General features: G+C 42.0%; 1 protein-coding gene across 2 annotated transcripts in view; it reads left to right on the forward strand.

Annotated features, from left to right (window-relative positions):
• Window positions 1–2,135: 2,135 nt before the first annotated feature.
• The window catches only part of CD47 (CD47 molecule), an 86,993-nt gene continuing 77,098 nt past the window's right edge, over window positions 2,136–12,030 (forward strand). For both annotated transcript variants that reach the window (XM_055125340.1, XM_055125341.1), the window contains exon 1: window positions 2,136–2,327. In XM_055125340.1, the coding sequence (XP_054981315.1) occupies window positions 2,282–2,327 (46 nt within the window). In that variant the 5' untranslated portion in view covers window positions 2,136–2,281. The remainder of the gene's footprint in view (window positions 2,328–12,030) is intronic.

The raw sequence follows: 12,030 nt of genomic DNA on the forward strand, positions 1-12,030 counted from the left end.
TAAAGGTAAGAGAGTTCAAGAATCCAATTAAAAACTTTTGGAAATTTTAAAAGAGAAACACAAACATAAGGTGGTTAGTGGAAGAAGGTACCCAAGGTTAACACGAAGGTAAGGTAAAACCTTGAGAGTTTTCACTGAGCCAAGCCCCCGCGATAGGCGTTGCCTTATCCCACAATCAAAACATATCCTAGCCAGATCCCCATCCTAGCCAGATTCCCAAGAATAGAGGGGTCACCCAGATAGCCTCTTACTCACCTAATTTAAGCCTAGTCCATTTTCCACACAAAGCTACTTAAGTTCACAGTCTCAGCAGCTCCCAGTATAAATCGGAGCACCACTAGATCTCTGTCTCTGAAGATGGGGAGAGCCCTTCCCAATCACTCTTCAGCTTTGGGGGGGTCGGTTGGTCTCAGGGACAGCTGACAGCCTTTTATAGACAGCCAGCTGCTCTGTGATACACAATGTCCCAAACTCTCAAAGTCTGGTGGATGATTCTTTTGTATCCATATAAGCAGCAGTTGGAGGAGAATCGATCAGTTCCTTTGGTGGCCTGAGGGTGTCAAGGCTGCCATTCAAATCACTGCCACCATAATGATTAACCATTGTTTTAGTGCATATATCTGCCAGGCAATTGCTTTACTTTCTTTCTTTTTTCCTTTCTTTGTTTTAATCATTAAAAAACAATCAAGTTTCACACTCGAGCAATGTTTGCTTCAAATCACATCAACATATTTATTAGCTCCCTTTAGCGCAACAGGAAGTCTTGGAAGAGGGGCTGCTTAAGATAACGCTCTGATTTTAAGGAATTGATGATGCTTTGGGGAAGAGGTTTACATGAAAAACAATTATAGGGGGAAAGTTACATAGTACATAAAGCACTACTTCAGTGTCACAGAGTGGCAATTTTACTTCCTGGATTTTATTACTGTGGGGATGGGGTGTAATAAAGGAGACACCGCGGGTAGAGATTCGGAAGTGAGATATTGGAGCGGGAAACTGGCTTGCTTTTCTGGCAGGTAACAGAAAAACAACCAAGGGGGTGGACAGGATGCCTACTCCATTAGAGTGGCCGCCAGACCCTGACTTTTTGACAAGAGAGTCCATCATTTAGGATAAATGTTAAAGGTGGTTTTAAAAGGGCTTTTGCTGCGGGATGAAAGATGTGGCCCGGGTGATTGAGTGAGATATTCAAAGGTCTTGTCCGTGCTGTGGCTCGGAGCCACATTTTAAACCCGGTTTTCAAGGGGGCTGACCCCAAACAGCCCCCAGGGCTGCCCACGGTAAGGTCGCAAATTAGGCTTTTCGGAAAGGCTGTCTTGGGGGTGGAGAAAGGGCTGATCTTTGCACCCAAGCCCGACATCGCGGTGGGGAGGGGGCGGGAGTCCCCTTCTCAAAATGTTTGCTCTCTCGGATGGAACTTGTTTGTTTCGCCCTGTGCAAAGAAGGCAAACACGCAAAGCCACCGGCGGGAAAGTGGAACCGAAACTCGGCGTCAGCCCGGGAAACGGCGGTTGCAGCCTGGAGAGCGCGGGGGGGGGGGGGGGGGGCCTCCCGGTGCCAGGCGCGCTGAAGCCGGGTGCGACCGGGTGGGCCGCGCAGACCTCGGCTGAAAGCCCGGGGGGCTCCGCGCAGCGCTAGAGGGGGAAGGGGAGAGACGCCCCCAAGCGGTGTGCTGGGGTGTAGTGGGGGTGGGGTGGGGGGCAATCGGAAGAGGTGAGAGGCGGGCGAACGGCGCGCGGGCAAGGTCGGAGCCCCGGGAGGAGCGAGATCGTTATAGGGAGGTGATGGCGGGGGAAGAGGTACGGGGGGGCGTGAGGCGCGCCTGGCGGGGATCCTCAGGCGTGAGCGCGGGGCGTGCAAGGCTACCGGAGAGGACGGGCGAAGGCCAGGAGAGGGGCAGGTGCGGGGAGGTCTGCAGTGAGCGTGGGGACACACACTCCGCCTCCTGGAGGCGTGGGGGTTGAGGGGCGCGCCCCCTCCCATTCCCGACCCTGGGGGGGCTGGCCCGCACTCCGGGCCGAGCAGGCGGGCGCGGGCCCCGGAGCCCGGGAGCTGGGAGGGCGCGGCGTCAACCGCGGCGGCGGCGGGGCGGGCGCGAGGGCGCGTGCGCGCTTGCGCGGGCGGGGTGACGGGAGCGCGCGTGCGCGCCGCCGGCCAGCCGGGGCGTCTGGTGCTGCTTGTGACGGGCGGCGGCGGCGGCGGCGTTCGGGGCTGCTGGCTGCCGAAGGCTGCTCCAGACACCTGCGGCGGCGGCGGTGGCGACCCCGCGGCGGGCGCAGAGATGTGGCCCCTGCTGGCGGCGCTGTTGTTGGGTTCGGCGTGCTGCGGTGAGTGTCCCCGCTCCCGGCGCTGCGGCTGCGGACTGGCCGCCCCCGCGGGCCCCCGAGGGCGCCTTCTCCCTCGCCGGGAGCCCCGAGCAGGGACGCGGGCGGGCCTCGGGGGCAGCCGGGCGCCCTCTTCCCTTCCTTTCCTTCCTCTTTCCCCTCCCCGGGGGCGAGGACGGGGCTCCTCTCCGTCCCCCTCCGCGATCCCCTCCGGACGCACACCCCGAGAAGCCTTCCTAGCCGCGCACCCCTGCGCACCCACCAAGCCGAGGCGGGAGAGGCGCGACGGGCGCGGAGGGCTGCCAGTTGTCGGGGACCTCCTTTCCTTTGCACCCCTCTTCTGCCTCCGTGCTTTGGCGGGGGGGTGTTGGGAGGGGATGAAGGCGGGAGAGTGGGAGGGCCCGGGCCTCTCGGCGATGGAAGTGCGCATTTTGGCCAAGTCTGCAAGACACGGTCTCTCCGGCGAGCCCTCGCACTGGCATATAGAAGTTAAGGACACAATGAAGTTTGATTTCCAACGCAGCGTTGGATCAGAGAATCTCTTGCCCCTCCTTCTCTGGGGCCCGAAAAATACGCTTCCTAGAAACTCTCCAGCTCTCCCCCGCCCCCGCCCATCAACCACTTTAATACGTTATGAATTGTGCGTTAAGCCTCCCCCCCCCCCCCACTTTATTTGGGAACACCGATGTGAAAGATGGAAAAAAAAAACAGATTTCGCGTGAAAATGAAGAGGATTTGATGTCTTGACGCCCAAGGCGCGTTCCCCCCCCCTTGTCCCCCTCCAGCTTCCACCTCCGCCCCCCCCCCCCCAGCTCTGGGAATCCATTTCGCTTGTTTAAAACGTGTGCTTCATCTGTAGAAACTGAGGAACAGCAGTGTTTACGGCTTCACAGCGCCGGGGATGCTGAATATCCACAGCGCCCTTTTGAACTTTTTGTAACGTTTAGAATTGAGTTTGAATAACAGTGACAGGCTGTTGTTTCATTAAATACAGAATGCCAAATTGATTAGGTTTTAAATTGATGATCATAAAGCCTTCCGACTTCTAGCTACATTCAAGATGCCCTTAAGCCACTTTTCCCACTCTGAAACATCTGGTGTGGCGGAGCTGTTGATAGTCATTATTTCTGTTACCTAAAGGGTTGGTGTTAGGTAAGGTAATGTTTCCTGTCATTGTTTTTAAGGGCTTGTATCCATTACTATCATTGTAGGTGAAAAAAAGAAAAAAGAGGATGCCTCCAGAAACCTGTTGTATGTTAAGAAAGCCTTCATTGCCCATTTGTAATTAAAAAATTCACCGATTCAGACTATCGGTATCAAATTGAGTCTGAAGAGCGAGAAAGTGTAAAAACCTGTACAGTTTCAAAAAACAGGGAGCCTATTTTCAAGTGGATGAGAAAGAACTGCTGGAATGGCACTTTAGGGGATAGGAATTCTATTAGGCCTCCTTTAGTAACATTTAAGATCATGTGTAATTAGCATTCATTTACATAAAATATTAATGCGCCCAAATCCCTACAGAAACATAGGATTCCGAATTTATGGCATGTTATTGTGCTTAGTAATAACCTGAAGAGACAAGAAAATAGAAGCACTATATATTTGAGTTGTATGAAGTGTTGACTATAACAGTGTTTGTGCTAAGAGATAATACGTTTTTTTGTCTTCTTCATATGTCACTTTAAAAGGACATGAGTGGACAAATATTAACAGTCTCAAAACACAAGTAATCATAAACCAAGGTATTTGGTAGACTATTTAGAATGTTGAATAAGAAAAGTAAGTTGTGGATTTGTATGTTTATTTGGATAGAAGTTTAATTTTGCTTTCAGTTGAATTGTAATGATTCATGATTTTAAAAGAATTCATGTACTGTTAAGCCACTAGAGTTTCAGTTGCCCTTTGTAGTAAAAGAGGTTATCTAAAATTTCCCTTCCATCTAATAAACACTGGCGAACTGCAGCCTCCTGTGTTGTTTTACAAGATGCAGAAGAGATACTATGCTCCTTTCAGCCATCTCCCCCCCAATATGTCTAATTATACCTTGTTTAAAAGCCCATCAACAGTCTCACTGGTTTCACTAACTGGTAAATGAAACCTTGCTCAAATCAGGACCATGAGTGATATGAACTGCCTTTTCAGTGGCTGAATGGTATTTCTTTGTTCAGAATGAGCTTGAAGAATCAAGAGTACAGATGATTAAATTAAAAACATTTTTTGCTTACTTAAGTGAAAATCTTTTATTTTTTTCTAAAGATTTAACTGCTTTTAAACCTAAGTTGCCATTTTTAAGCGATTAAATGTCTATTTGAAAGTACTAATTTATGGACCTCCCCAGAAGTCTAGAGGCAGTATGTTAGAACACTACACTAAACGTCTGCCATTAAGGACACTTGCTCATGCTGTCATCTGTATTTTGGCAGATGTTTTATCTTTGCCACTGAGTTGCTAATAGAGATTTGAAAGGGCAGGTTCTAAAATGAAAGATAGATGTTTTCCACCAATTTGATTACTATTCTAAACTCAAAATAATCATAATGGTATCACAACAAAGTGTGATTCCTTAATGTTATTCAACTCTAGGTATTTAAAAAAATATGTTGAAAAAAATATGTTGAAGTTCCTTCTATGACATAATTTTCAGGTAATCATCTTACCCATCTTGTAGGTTTTTACTGGCATAGCTCTTTATACAGATAAAAAATGTGTTTTTTTTTGTATCTTCCTTCTTAGCCAAATATAATGCACTCTTGGGTTGACATAAAGCTACTTTCACATTGTGTACTAGGGAAGATATTTCTTCTGTGATAAGAGAGCAAGAAAAATAGTATAAGGTCAATTTTGCTAAACTCATTGCAGTACTAAAGTAAAAAAAATATGAAGCCCTCAGGGAATTTGATTCTGATATACCTAGACTCAGACAGCAAACCTGACTTCTCCCCACCATTTTATCTGCCTACCTGGAGTTGAAACAGGAATTAGAAAATTGGAAATTACACATTCTTCTGAATATTTTATTCCATACCAGTGGAGTAGTGGTATAACACTCAGAATCTGGTCAACTTCAAGACATGAGTTTTAGATTAGAATAAATGCATAATTAAAAACATCACATGCTCTGGTTTAAAGGCAAGGAAAAGCATTTGGCAAGAGCAGGGTTTCTCCAAATTACTTTTTCCGTCCCAAGGAACTGTGAACGTATGTGCTGCTCTGAGCACTTTATAAACCCTCTTTGGCATATGGACAAGTTTTAGACTGTATGCATCTTAATAACTTAAAGTATGTAGAGATATGGATGTTTTTAATCCTTTGTTGGTACTAGATATCATTTAAGAACCTAAGACCATGATTTATCTTCACTTTATATAATATATAGATATATATATCTATATATATCTTAAGAATGCATTATATTAGACTAAGAAGGAAGATACAATAAACCATGATTATTATTATAACTAATATATTCATTATATATTATTATAATATTCTTATTACTGAATTAAGACTGTCTTACCCCGTGTAATTCTTGGTCAACTAATTCCATTCTTAGAAGGCTATTTTCAATCTAGTGGAGGAGAGACATTTTCTTTGAATCCAAGCTAAACTATATGTGGACATTCCACTTCATACCCTCTAGCACTGATTTGGTATCGTTGAAGAGACAACTGAACAAATGATCTTTGTTGTCTTGAATTCTAACCCAATCCAGTTGAGATTTCAGTTCTTTATATCAGAGCCTTGGTCTGATGGCAAAAGCTGGTAGAATTCATTTCTGGAAGCTGATTTTACTCATGAGCTTTGCTTCATTTACCTTAGTGCCTGCTGGGTTTCATACCCCTTTCCAGAACATCCATTCCAAGCAGATAATTAACTTCCTACTCTACTGCAAAAAAAAAAAAATGGTGATTTGAGGTGTGGACTTTATCAGACTTCCCTCCCACCTCTGCTAAATTTATCTAAGATACCTAAGCAACCTTCATCGCATTCCCCTTCCTCACCTCATTTCAAGAGAACACCCATTCGTCTTTCTAAGGAAAGGACCACATGTCTATGGCTCTTTTAACTTTCATCATTTTGCAGGCCTGCCCAATTAGCATCATTCCTTGGATCTTTCTCTCCTTATTGGCTCTTTTCAGCTTAACTTGCAGACATACTCAAGTTTTATTCCAAAGTAAAAACAAGCAAATAAGGAGAACCAAAAAAAAATATCTTGCCCTTGTCCTTGCCTTCACACTCAACTGTTTTTTGCACTGCCAAATTTATTGTAAGAGAATTATTGCCTTTTCTTTCTTCCCTCCCATCATCACCCAAATGCAACCTGACTTTTGATCCCATTAGTCTATTGACATTGCTACAGCAATGAAACTAATGATGTAATTTTCAATATAGAGGTTGTTTTTACCTATCCTACTTAACATCTATTTTGTTAATAATAAGACCTTTCTTGGTATTGGCCATGTTCTTTACTGCCTCATCTATTTCTCTCACTTCTTTTTCTTACTATCTTTGCTTCTCTTTAAAATTTGCTTCATGAATATTTTTGTTCTTCAATCTATTCTTCTCTGGTACCCATTCTGTTTGTAAGGATTCTCTGGGAAAAGTTGCTCATGTTCATAATTTCAGTGACCAGCTGTATTTTACACACACATATACGCGTCCCTGGTATCTACTGGACCTCTCTATGTCATTGTACTGTAGGCCTTTAAATATAAAAGTCCCTACTAAATGTCTTTCCTATTGTTAATCACTAGCATAACTACTTATACATACATATAAACTTAAGTAGCAACTCAGATTCTTCCTCCCTCTTCTTCGTTTCCACAGCTGACTGATAACTGGTTTTATCTCTTTGATTTCTTCATGACTGTAATTTTGGGGCTTTTAATTTATCTAGTTTTCATTTATCTAGACTGTTACAATGATTTCTCAATGGATTTCGGTACTCATTTCCTCCCCTGCCCACAGTTTACCCTTTACACTACATTATTAATTTTTAAAATGCAAATAAATCTGAGTGGTTTACTTTTGTTTATGTTTTCAAGTCCAAACTCCAAAGAAAGATATTCCAGGAAGCATTTATAATATTCTAAATCCTTTTTTTCTAGCCTTTTCTCTGGAGTTTGTTCATATGGTTTATCTTTTATTGTTTGGCAATTTAAAAAATTCCTTTAAAAATTCAAAATATCTACTTAAAGAGTATATAAGCTGTAGAGCTAGAACAATACAGTATCTGACATTTAAAATTCTCTAAATTTACCAGAATGGAGATAATAAAGGAAGACTCAGTTAGCTTGAAAATTAAGAGTTCCTATTTTATGGCTGGAGAGGTAGAGCAATGGTCAGGATAAGACTGACCTTGTATATATGTGGTTAACTTCAGTTTGACTCCTGGCACTGCGTATGATCCCCTGAGCATTGCCAGTGGTAATCACTGAGCATTTTCAGGTGGGATCCAAAAAACAAACAAAAAACCAAATCCTCATAATTGTTATCCCTGCTGCATTTTACATTTCTTAGTTATATTACTACTTCTTTTGATTTCTTTTTCTTTTATAGAAGTCCCTGTAGTATTTCCCAGAGGGTTGGTTGGGTGGCAAATTGCTTTAACTATTGCCTGTTGGAAAATATCTTTATTCTGTCTTCGAATATGATAGATAATGTTGCTGGGTATAGTATTCCTATTGGGAGATGTTTTTCATTCTGTACTGTGTGTGTATTGTGCCACTCCTTCTGACTAGAACTTCTGTTAAGAAATATGATCATCTTATAGAGAGTTCTTGTTTGTGACTGTTTTTCTCTTGAATGCTTTAAGGATTTCTATCTTTAATTTTGGCCATTTTGTGTTTTTTTGCCAGGGCAGAGGGAGGAAGTGGGGGGAGGGGGGAAGGAGCACACTCATTGGTGCTCAAAACTTATTCCTGGTTCTGCATTCAGGAATCTCCTGACAAACTCAGGTTACCATATAAGGTACCAGGATTGAACGATTGGCCGAGTGCAAGGCAAGCACCTTACCTGCTGTACTATCTCTCTGTGCACCCCTCTCCTTTTTTTTTTTTTTTTTTTTTTGCATTTTAACTTGTAAGGTGTGCATCTGTTTTATTTCGTTTGAACTTCCTTGAGATTCTTGGGTATGGCATCTAACTTTCTCAATTTGGGAAATTTCTTAGCTACTATTCAAATAAAAATTCTACCCCTGGGATATACAGTAACCAGTGAAAAACAGCCATGAAATTCTGCCAACAGAAATGAATCTCAATACGGGAGAGGAGGAAGTGAATTAGATAAATTCTTGGAGCAGTGGGGGAGGAATAACTGCACTTTGGCTGAGTATGGTGCAGTATCATTGTATGCCCCCAAATACTGATACAGTTGTAAATCATAAAACCTCCATATGGGGGTTAGGTGAGAAAAGAATATTTTCTCTTTCCTTTCTGGAAACCCTGTGATGTTATGTTTTAGCTCTTAATGCTGTCTCATTTAGCTTCTGTTGTCTTTATTCTTAATTATTTCCTCTTTTTTGTTGTCCTTTTTGAATGGTTTCTGTTTAGTCTAGAGCTCACTGATTAAATTGTTGGCTTCCCCCATCAGCTATCAAGCCCTTTCTGTTGTATTTTTAAGTGTTTTCTGCTTTATGATTTTGTCTGGATTTTCCTCAACATTTTTCTTTGCAGTCGCATGGTCTTACTCAAGTTCTTTTCCATAGATCTAGTCATTTCAGTGAGTATCACTAGGATTGTTGTTTGGAAGTTATCTTTGTGTTGCTTGCAGAGCTCTTTTGTGTTAGAAATTTCTCTGCTGTCTTCTTTATCCACTGATGTGGACGAGTTTCTGTCTCCATTTTTTGTATATGGTGCCCCCTATCAACCTAGACAGGCTTCAGGGATTAGAGTTTGATTGGGCCTGTGTGGTGGATAGGGCCTGTGTGCCATGTCCAAGAGGGCCTGGACAATGGCCTGGGACCCAGGGCCTGCAGTGCCCAGCAGCCACTGTATGACAGTTGGTCCCCCCTGTCCCCCCCCCCCCCCCACCTGACTATGGCTGCTGTTCTGGTGGTGACCAGCTGTGCACTCTAGAACTGGTGGGAAATATCACAGGCAGTGGGACCTTGGGAAATGCTTTGGCAGATCCACTGGATACTTGCTGTCTGTAGGAATTTGGTTTGCTTACTCGAAATCAGATGTGGAGTGCCAGGTGCCAGATCTATTTATCTGTCAAAAATAAACATACTTGATTGTTATCTCTCTGACTCCAGTAGCTCAACTAAATAATACCGGTGGGTGGAGCTACAAGTAGAGTCTGTTGTTGTGGGTATTGAGATTCAATGTGGCATCTACTTCTAGGTTTGCACGAGATCATCTAGATGGCATCTGCCAGCTGGTTGACCTCTGTTCACATCCTATAGTTTCTAGCCTTCCATTCTGGTGTTGTGAGTATAGAATGCTAGGATTGGGTTGCTGGGTATTAAGTGCATCCAGCCTGCTTTGCACTGTAAAGTTCTGTTTCCAGTGTCTCTGTCCCTCACTTGAAAGCTGTTTGTCAGGTCAGTTTCTCTTTGCTTAATCCAGTTCTTGGTATGGTTTTCGACCTCACTGGAGAAGGTAAGCACAAAAACTTATACTCAGCCCCATGGTTTCACCTGGCGAATCCTTTTCTTCTAGCTATTCATATTTTTTAAAGCTCCTCCATACATATTTCTTGCCCTGTCAATAAAATAATCCTTTTTCTTATTACTAATCTTTGAAGGAAAAATTTAAACATTATGGTAATTACTGGTAAAATTACATATTTATTTTTTGTATTTACAAAGATTTAAAAAAAATTTAATTACAGTTTAGTTAATATGGTTACAATGGTGTTTGACTTTGTAGTATTGATAGACAGTTACTAAATATCACCATTACCAATGTGCCATGACCCTCCATTACTGCCCTTAGGTAACCTCTGGTCTAATATTCATTCCCCAAGTTTCTATCTCCGTTTATTGATAAATTTTGTAATTCAAGGCCAGGGATTTGTCATGTTTGATGCTATCTATTACAGTATTTTATGCCTCTACATTTCATAGATGTGTGAGATAACCTGGTATTTGTTCCTTTTCCTCCAATACATATAATCATTTAATTCTTGAGGTACTCCATCCAGACTACAACTGACTTGATAAGAGATTTTTCCATTAAAATATGTAGCTTTATGATTCCATATCAGGTGTATAGAACTGAGAAGCAGTGGGGGATTTTTTTTTAAAGAAAAGGAATATAAACGTCTCTGATTTTTTTCATAATTTCCCCCCATTTTTATTCTTCAACATTTTTTATAGTCCTAACAGTGTATTCAGTTATACTTGCTATATCATGTATTTATCCATGGGATACCAAATGAAAACATTGTCCTGGATTGTCGTGGTCCTAACTGAAAGATTAATTAAGTAAAACAGTTACAGAACTTGAAAGTAAACACAGGCAAAACACATGAACCAGAAGGCAGTGGGAGCAATAAATAGAGTGAATGCGATTTGGTAGTGATAGATAGGAAATGAAACAGTATTGAATGGCTCAGCCATGCTTTAGCAGGAAGTAAATGTTAGCAAATACTGTAGCTACCATTTTTGAGTTTTTTGCTTAAATATGTGAAAGGAATTATAAGAAGGAAATCATGTTCATTATTTTATTAAATCCTAATAAATCTCTGTGAAGTATATGCTGTCACTTCATACTTCATTAACAAGTAAACTGAAGGGACGTGCCAAAGGTTCCATAGCAAGAAAGCTCTATGTCTTCAAACATAGTGATCATCTATGGAACCATTGAGGAACACACACACCTTCAGACTGGGGATCAGCAGATGCAGACTTGGCATTGAGGACATTTGGGTACTCATGGATTCTAAGAAGGTTATTATGATTGAAACTGAGTTTGGAAATGATAGTAGGTGGGACAGAGCAGTATCCTGAAGGACCATCTTGTATTGCATGCTAATTTACTTAGAATTTAGCCTGGGCCCACCTCCTGTGGCTGCTCCCTTGTGGACTCTTTGGCCCAGATAGAAATTCTGAAGTTTCTGTACTGTGTGGCTGTATGACATCTTCTAAGCAATAAACCGCTTAATAAATTCTTAGACATGGGCTTAGCAATCCTCTGATTAGATATATATAATAACTTTACATAACTTCTAGATCTATTGATTTTAATATTTCAACTTTGTTATTGAATCAGTATTAGTTCTAAAATGGTATCAACAGTTGTGACTTTTTTCTACATTAAAAAAATTATGTAACTTAAAAAAAAAGAATTTAGTCTGAAAAAAGGATGGGGTGTTAAAATAGTGTACATTTGCATTTAGAACAGTTATTTTGGAAACTGTAAAATACATTGGGACTGAAATGGGGAAATGATGAGTTTGAAGGCACGGAGGATACATATTTCAAGGAAGAAATGATGAATAGCTAATTCATTCATAAAATATATAAGAATGCCTTGGTTAAGTTTATCAAGAATTCTCCGTGGACTGCATGATTCTGGGCTGCATGATTCTTGGTCCAGACCTGGTTGACTGGAAAATGATAAAAACTTTAGGGGAGTGAGTGAGGATTTGGGAAGAGAATAAGGAAAGGGTAAAAAAGTTTTTGGACATAATCATTTTGAAGTAATTATGTTCAATGGAAACGTACAGCCAGCAGTTGGCTTTCCAAGTTTCTACTTAAGTA

This window comes from Sorex araneus, chromosome 2 (genome assembly GCF_027595985.1).
Source record: "Sorex araneus isolate mSorAra2 chromosome 2, mSorAra2.pri, whole genome shotgun sequence".
Taxonomy (NCBI): domain Eukaryota; kingdom Metazoa; phylum Chordata; class Mammalia; order Eulipotyphla; family Soricidae; genus Sorex; species Sorex araneus.